We start from the raw sequence: 8,892 nt of genomic DNA, 5'->3' as shown, positions 1-8,892 counted from the left end.
TGGGGGGGAAGGGGGATGGGATTAACAGTAGCAAATATCTGTCGGGGGATGGGAAAACACTTTTCTTATCTACAGGGTGCCTGAATGAAACGTCATTGTACACCTAACCCTTAACTGTACCCCACAAAACCATAATAAAAAATACTGATTAATGAAAAAAAAAAAAAAAAAAATCAGCCGGGCATGGTAGTGCATGCCTGTAATTCCGGCTACTTGGAAGGCTGAGGTGGAAGGATCGCCGGAGCCCAGCAGGTCGAGGCTGCGGTGGCCGGGAGCGGCCACGGCACTCCAGTCTGGGCGACAGAGTGAGACTCCAACTCAAAAAAAAAAAAAGACAAAACAAAACAAAACAAATTTTAGAATCAGCCTGTCAGTTTCTACCAAAAAATCTGCTTGGGATTTTGATTGGTTGAATTAAGTTCATAAGCTATGAGTATAAAATATCCCTCCATTTATTTAGGTATTCATTAATTTTGCTCAGTAATGTTTTGACATTTTTGTCACCTCACACTTTAGCCTCACATTCCAGCCTGGGAGAAGGGGCAGAAGGGGGGAAGCAGAGGACACACCTTTTCCCTCAAGAGTTCAGTTCAGAAGTGATACACATCACTTCTGTTCATGTGTCATTGATCAGACTGCATTGTAGCTGCAAGGGAGGCTGAGAAATGCATCTATTTTGGGCAGTCACATGCCCAGTAAAATTTGCGGTGTTCTATTACCAACCTTTGTTAAGGTTATAACTGTTCGTTGGCATATAAAAGTACAGTTGGTTTTTGTATATTGACCTGGTACCTAGTGGCCTTGCCAAATTAAATTGTTTATTATTATAGTTTCTTGTGGGTTCTTTTGGAATTTTTAAACACATATAAATCATATTATCTGAACGTAGTGACAGTTTTATTTCTTTCTGTTCAATTTTTATACCTTTCATTTCTTTTTCTTGCCTTATTGCATTAGATAGGCCCTCTAGCCCATTGATTAGGAGTGGTGACAATGGGGGTCTGTGTTTTGCCCAGGCCCCTTCTCTGGATACATCTCCTGAAGGAGACTTGCCCCAAGTCCACTCAGAGTCCCCTCTTTAGATCACTGAATCTTATGAAATCCAAAGTTTCCTGCCCAGTTTGTTCTAAGCCCACCTTCAAGGTCTGTGTGGGTCTCTTTCCAGGGTCTGTCTTCCTCAGGGCAGATGAAGTCACTGTTATGCAACTCCTGGGCCTGATGGATGGCCAAGGGGTATATATGAAGCTTGGACATGCATTCTGGGAAATCCACATGTCTGTAGGACAGAGTGAGGGGTGGATTGAGGGCTGGGAGGCCACCCAGGTGTGAGTGGAATTCCAAAGCGTGTCTGAATTCAAACTTGGACTTCTAAATTGTTATGAAGGTATTGTGGAAGTTTGATAGAATATGTTTTATTTAACAGTTTTTACATGGTATAATTTTTAAATATCTAGATATATGGTGTATGAACCTCTATTTAAACTCTTTCCCTGGATCTCATAAATGGTTAAGGGTATATCTGTTGGTGTCTGTAACACTTAAATTTTAAATTTTACTTTGAGTTAAATACTTGATTCAGAAATTTCTGTTGTTTATCTTGAGTTGAAAATAGGAAATTTTTGCTCAAATGCATAGGACTTTATATTGTAAACTATAACATCACATTACAGATGTTGTGATAGAAAGGGTTGCTAAGTGGGGCTACTCTTGAAATCTGAAGGTTGATTCCTGCTGGCATGAATAGAAGAGCTACAGGCATTGCAAATGCATAGGACTTTTTATTGTAAACTATAACATCACATTACAGATGTTGTGATAGAAAGGGTTGCTAAGAGGGGCTACTCTTGAAATCTGAAGGTTGATTCCTGCTGGCATGGATAGAAGAGCTACAGGCAATTGTGCAAACTTTCTAACTTGACAAATTCTTTACAAGGCATTCTAACCTTGTAAATTGCCTCTTTGTTTTCAGAAATTGGCTAAGCTTCTGCTCTGCGGCACTGAGTTGGTGACAAATATCCAGGTGGCTACAGATATCAGAGAGATCCATAGGAGAGTCGAAGAGGAAGAGATAAAGCGCCAGAGGTAAGGAACACACGGATGCATGGGGGTTGGGGGTGGAAGAAAAGAGGGGGTTGAGAAGGTTGACTGGTTAGTCTTGCATTTAAATGGATCATAATGACTAGACCCTCAAGCAGCTCAGTGTTTTGTATAAAGGTAGCAGCATATTAAAGAATAGTAAAGCAGCTAGGCTTCATCCTGTGGCCACTGAGGAAAAATCAAATGTCTTAAGCAGCAGAGCTACAAGGTAAATGTGCTTTGGGAAGATGACCGGACAGCTGTTTCTCATTTCTTGAAATGAAAAAGTCAATTAAGTTATAATAAGTACTATGTGTTCTAGCTTGGAAGGTGGACTGGGGAATGGGAAAGGGAAAGAAAGGGTCACAGGATTTTTTTTTTTTTTGAGTTGGAGTCTCACTCTGTCGCTCAGGCTGTAGTGCAGTAGCATGCTAATGGACACCCCAGCGTCAACCTGCTGGGCTCCAGCAATCCTTCCACCTCAGCCTTCCAAGTAGCTAAAACTAGAGATGCAGGCCACCATGTCCAGCTAATTTTTGATTCATTGTAGAGATGAGGTCCAGCCAAGTTGCCTGGGCTGGTCTCGAACCCGTGGGCTCAGACAATCCACTCGCCTCGGCCTTCTAAAGTGCAGGGATTACTGGCTGAACCACTGAACCCGGCCCACAGGATGTCTAAGGGCTGCATGTTATAGACTACAGAACCTGCCTGCTCTGTTGGAAGGTGACATTCAGAGCTAGGCCAGTATCGTTGGTATGTTTGTATTTGCAGAGTTGAGAAGCTGGAGAATGAAGTTAAGACCAGCCAGGACAAATTTGATGAAATCACCGCCAAGTGGGAAGAAGGCAAACAGAAGAGAATTCCCCAAGATCTGTGGGAAGTGCTCAACACGCAGCAGCTACACTGTGCTGGACTGATAGAAGACAAGAACAAGCTTATCAGTGAGCTACAGCAGGCAAGAAGCTGGACCCTGCTAGGATCTAGCTAGGGAAGTAAATGGGTTACCAGTTTGCTTTTCCTGAAGGGAAAAATGCGGAGACCTTTTTTTACTTAGAATCTCGTACAACTTGAGCGATAAAGTTGTTTTTTCTTTAATTATTTTTTATAATGGTAAAAAATACATTGCATTTTCCATCTTGACCATTTGTAAGTGTATAGTTGAGTCATGTTAAGTGTACAGTATTCGTATTGTTGTGAGCAGATCTCTAGAACGAAACTATATCCCTCCTCCCCCCCAGCCCTTGGTAACCATCTTTATACTTTCTGTTTCTATGATTTTGCCTACTTTAGATACTTCATATGAGTGGAATCATTCTGTATTGGTCCTTTTGAGATTGGCTTATCTTGCTTAGCATAATGTCCTTGAGTTTCATTCATGTTGTAGCATGTGACATGTTTTCCTTTTTTTTTAAGACTGCTTAATATTTTTTTGCATGTATATGCCACATTTTCTTTATCCACTCTTTTGTGAATGGACATTTGGGTGGTTGATTTCACCTTTTGGCTATTGTGAATAATGCTGGTCTGAACATGGGTGCACATATTTCTATTTGAGATGCTGCTTTGAATTCCTTTGATATATACCTAAAAGTGGGATTGCTGGATCACATGGTAATTCTATTTCTTATTTTTTGGGGGACTGCCTTACTGTTTTCCATAATGGCAGCACCATTTTGTATCCCCACCAATAGTACACAAGAGTTCTAAGTTCTCTGCATCCTCGTCAGCTCTAATTATAGTCTGTTCTTTTGATAGTGGTCATGTTGATGAGTAGAAGGTTATATCTCACTGTGGTTTTGATTTGCATTTCTCAAGTGATTAGAGACATTGAGCATCTTTTTCATGCATTTATTGGCCATTTGTATATCTTCTATGGGAAAATGCCTATTTAAATCCTTTGCCCATTCTTAAATTGGGGTTTTTTTTGTTGTTGTTGTTGAGTTGTAGAAGTTCCTTATATAGTCTAGATTTTTGTTTTGTTTTGAGTTGGAGCTTCACTCTATTCAGTGGCATGCTCACGACCACCACAGCCTCGACCTGCTGGGCTCAGGTGAGCCTTCCGCCTCATCCTTCCAAGTAGCTGGAACTACAGGCATGTGCTACCATGCCCAGCTAATTTTTTGATTTATTGTAGAGATGAGGTCTGAGCAAGTTGCCCAGGCTGGTCTCGAACCCGTGGGCTCAGACAATCCTCTCATCTCGGCCTCCCAAAGTGCTGGGATTATAAGCATGAGCCACCGGCCCGGCCGTAGTCTAGATATCAACCCCTTACCAGATATATGACTTTCAATCATATTTTCTTATTCTGTATGTTGCCTTTTTACTCTGTTGATTGTTTCTTTCGATGTTCAAAACTTTTTAGTTTGGTGCAGTCCCATCTGTCTATTTTTTATTTTGTTGCCAAACCCAGTGCCCTAAAGCTTTTCCCCTATGTTTTCTTCTAGAAGTTTAATAGTTTTAGGTCTTTAATCCATTTGAGTTAATTTTTGTGCATGGTATAAGGTAAGGGTCTAACTTCATTCTTTTGTATGTGAATATCCAGTTTTCTTAATACCATTTGTTGAAAAGATTGTCCTTTGCTCATTGTGTAGTCTTGTTAAAAATATTTGATCATAGTTGCAGGGCTTTATATATCATTTACTTATCATTCTAACTCTTATTGAAAATAATTGGGTCATATGCAGTTGTTTATTTCTGGGCTTTCATTCCATTCTATTGGTCTTAATTACTGTTGCTTTGTAATATGTTTTGAAATCAGGGAATGCAAGGCCTTCAACTTTATTCCTTTTCAAGATTATTTTGGCTATTTGGGGTCCCTTGAGCTTCATATGAATTTTAGAATGTTTTTGTTCTATTTCTGTAAAAATGATGTTGGAATTTTGATAAGGATTGCATCGAATCAATAGATTACTTTGGAAAGTATGAACATTTTAATAATATTGAGTCATTCAATCCTTGAGTTCAGCATGTCTTTCATTTAGCTGTAGCCTCTTTGTTTTGTTTCTTCTCTCTCTCTCTCTCTCTTTCGACAGGGTCTTGCTTTGTTGCCCAGGCTGGTGTGCAGTGGCATGATCAGAACTCATTGCAGCCTTGAACTCCTGTGCTCATGTGATCCTCCCACCTCAACCTCCAGAGTAGCTGGGACTATAGTTATGCACCACCATATCTGGCTACTTTTAAATTTTTATTCTTGTAGAGATGAGGGTCTTACTATGTTGCCCAGGCTGATCTTGAGCTCCTGTCCTCAAGTGATCCTCTCACCTCAGCCTCCCAAAGTGTTGGGATTACAGGCATGAGCCACTATACCTGGCCTGTATCATCTTTGATTTATTTTAGCAATGTTTTACAGTTGTCAGTGTACAAGTCTTTTACCTACTTGGTTAAGTTTATTCCTAAGTATTTTACTCTTTTTGATGCTATAGTAAATGGAATTATTTTCTTAATTTCTTTTTGGATTTGTCATTATTAGTGTATATGAATGCAACTGATTCCTAAATGGTGATTTTGTGTCCTGGAACTTTGCTGAGTCTGTTTTTAAGTTCTAAAAAAAAATTTTTTTTGATGTGGAATCCTTAGTATTTTTACATCAAGATCATGTCATCTGTGAATAGAGATAATTCAAATTCTTCTTTTCCAACTTGGATATCTTTTCAAGTGATAAACTTTTAACCAGAAGAAAAAACTTTATAACAATTTTAGAATTATTGGCCACCTAATAAAAACACTGACATGAAGCCGGGCTCTGTGGCTCAGCCTGTAATCCCAGCGCTTTGGGAGGCTGAGGTGAGTGGATTGCCGGAGTCCGTGGGTTCGAGACCCGCCTGGGCAACTTGGCGAGACCACGTCTCTACAATAAATCAAAAAATTAGCCGGACTTGGTAGTGCGCGCCTGTAGTTCCAGCTACTTGGAAGGCTGAGGCGGAAGGATTGCTGGAGCCCAGCTGGTTGAGGCTGTGGGGGCTGGGAACGGCCACTTTACTCCAGTCTGGGCGACGGAGTGAGACTCCAACTAAAAAACCCCCAAAAAAACACTGACCTGAGTCACTTAATGGTGAAGATACATTCTGAGAAATGCATCATTAGGCGATTTCATTTTTGTGTGAACATCATAGAGTGTACTTACACAAACCTAGATTGTAATGCCTACTATATGCCTAAGTTACTATGGCACGGCCTATTGCTTTTAGGCTTCAAGTCTGTGTAGCATATTACTGTACTGAATACTGTAGGCAATCGTAACACAATGGTAAGTATTTGTGCACCTAAACATATCTAAACATAGAAAAGACACAGTAAAAATACGGTATCATAATCCCATGAGACCACTGGTGTATATGGGGTTCATTGTTGACCGGAATGTTATACAGCACATGACTTATGTACTTTTATAGTAAATGCTGTTTCAGATTTTATGCCTTTTTTTTTTCTTCTTTTGAGTTGGAGTCTCACTCCTTCGCCCAGGTTGGAGTGCAGTGGCTTGGTCACGGCCACCCCAGCATCAACTTGCTGGGCACCAGCGAGCCTTACACCCTTCCAAGTTGCCAGAACTATAGGTGCGCGCTACTATGCCTGGCTAATTTATTCATTTATTTATTGTGGAGACAAGGTCTTGCCAAGTTTCCCAGGCTGGTCTCGAACCCACGGGTTCAGGCAATCCACTCATCTCAGCCTCTCAAAGTGCTGGGATTACAGGTTGAGCCACTGAGCCCGGCCAGATTTTATGCTTTTGATTAAGGAATGGTACTTAGTCTGTGGTAGATATGTTTCCATGTTGAAACCTGGACATTAACTGGCAAACTGGGACACTCTAGGCCTTCTGAGAGCTTATAGGACATTTGTAGTAAGTAATAACCAAGGGGTTTGATCCTGGGCCTTTGTTTAGAGGTCTTCACTGAGCCAACCCTGCTCTGTTCCATCCATCTGTGCTTTTTTCAGGTCTTCTCAGATTCTTCTGAAGCCTCTCTCTGGTTGTACAATGTTAAGTGCTAGTGTTTACAGACTCTGGTGAGATGGGTCCGGGGAGGGTATGCCTGAGACCTCTTGCTTATGTCTGTTTGTGACCAACTTTTTACATGCCTTCTAGGAGTTAAAAACAAAGGATGATCAGTATGTGAAGGATCTGAAGAAACAATCAGATGACATCTGTCTGCTTCTGGGGAGGATGGAAGAACAAGTGAAGAATGTAATGAAAACTTTTCGTCAGGAGCTCCACCACATTGAGGTGATAGGGAGTGAGAAAACCAGTTTTCTGGGTCTGTCCTAATAATCTAAGGAGGGTCCCAGATATCTGTCCTCTAATTTCTGTTTCTGCTCTAGGGCTTTATTAATTTATTTACTAATTTATTCACTCATTCAACAAGTATCCATTAAGTGTTTACTATATGCCAGGCACAAGCATGGGGATACAGCTCTGAACAAAGTAAAGTTCCTGATGATGCCTGTGTTCTAGTAGGAGACAGCTAGAAAATACAGGTGGTAATAAGTGCTTTGTAGCAGGTGGTAATAAGTGCTTTGAGAGAAAATAAGATAGGCAAGGGGAAGGGGAAATAAATGAGGGAGGCTGTACTCTGTGGCTGTAAGCATATGTGAGACATTTATTTGTTTATGTATGGCATTTGGGGTGGGTGATGGGGATGGGGAGTGCCAAATAGGATTCAGGAATCAGTGTGTTGAATTTGACCGAAATGTCAAAGACCAGGATTGAGATGGACTCCTTCCCAAGATGGAAGATAGCCGAGGGGGTGAAGGCCTTTCTCTGTGGCTTTCTAGAGACTAATTTCTGCATTCCTAGACCTACCCCTTGTGGGCTGTATGAGAACCCCAACCATGGCAAAACACCAACTCTAGTCACAGTTGAATTACATGCCAAGGTGTGTCCTGGGACTGCCAGCAAGGGTACTGGCCTTCTTCCAGTTCCCTGCCTCTGCTATTGACTAAGTTACTGTTGGCACATGTTCTCTCTATATGTGTGTGAAATGTAGACTTCATAACACCCAATTTCCACGCAACTCCTTCCAGAGCCATTTGGTCATGAGACACTTGGCAAGTCTGCCTTCGGATTTGGCTTCATCTGTGTGGTTGATGACATGATACTTGTGCAGTTATCTAAAAGTCATTTGGTACTGATGGGACCTGCCAAGTCAGAACAGATACCAGACCCATTTTTCTTCTTTGTTGTAGAAAGCATTTGAGGTGGAACGTCAAGAGCTACTGACCAGTAATAAGAAGAAATGGGAGTGGGCCCTGCAGACTCACAATGCCAAGGAGGTAAAGGGTGGCAGACAGGGTAGGAGGGTATCAAGGGTGATCCTGGAGTTCTGTGACGATTTCTACTGTGATGGAACTTGCTGGCCTTTTTGTGTCCTGAGTAAGATTGCCGTGGCACACATTCATTACTGTACTTCATAGCTAGTCAGTGTGGCTCTGTAGATAGGGGTGTCTCTCTGGTGGTGGTGAGTACTACCTTGACAGCTTGCTGTTGTTTCCATGGCCCTGTCACCTGTTCCTTTGTTTCTTGGGTATCTATTCCAGCCATGAATATTTGTGGCCCAAGCTGTTTTAAGATACATTTCTAAGAGGTGTAAGACTATCACTCTGAAATATATAAAGAACAAAGAAGTGACTTAATCAAGATCCAATGGTCTTTTTAGAAATATAAACATCTGATTGCAGGGTCTGTGCTTAATTTCTTAATGGAGCATTCCTCTTAGAGTTTCTGGAGTAAGGACCCCATTAAGCGATACAAACCAAGACCTAAGATTTCAGAACCTTGGGCTTCAGGACTTCTGAAAGGCACTACAACTTTCTCTGGAGTTG

At 41.3% G+C, this 8,892-nt stretch overlaps 1 protein-coding gene across 5 annotated transcripts in view; it reads left to right on the top strand.

Annotated features, from left to right (window-relative positions):
- The window catches only part of DRC1 (dynein regulatory complex subunit 1), a 49,180-nt gene that overhangs the window by 18,777 nt on the left and 21,511 nt on the right, over positions 1–8,892 (top strand). For 4 of the 5 annotated variants that reach the window (XM_021717321.1, XM_008068129.1, XM_008068122.1 and 1 more), the window contains exons 3-6: positions 1,970–2,082; positions 2,848–3,031; positions 7,160–7,297; positions 8,257–8,343. In XM_021717321.1, coding sequence (XP_021572996.1) covers positions 1,970–2,082; positions 2,848–3,031; positions 7,160–7,297; positions 8,257–8,343 — 522 coding nt within the window. The remainder of the gene's footprint in view (positions 1–1,969; positions 2,083–2,847; positions 3,032–7,159; positions 7,298–8,256; positions 8,344–8,892) is intronic. The other variant, XR_504984.1, reaches the window with a different exon arrangement.

Source organism: Carlito syrichta, unplaced genomic scaffold, assembly GCF_000164805.1.
Source record: "Carlito syrichta isolate Samal-C Ts95f unplaced genomic scaffold, Tarsius_syrichta-2.0.1 Scaffold107969, whole genome shotgun sequence".
Classification (NCBI taxonomy): Eukaryota; Metazoa; Chordata; class Mammalia; order Primates; family Tarsiidae; genus Carlito; species Carlito syrichta.
Note: the sequence above shows the minus strand (reverse complement) of the source record. Positions and strands in the feature narration are given on the sequence as shown.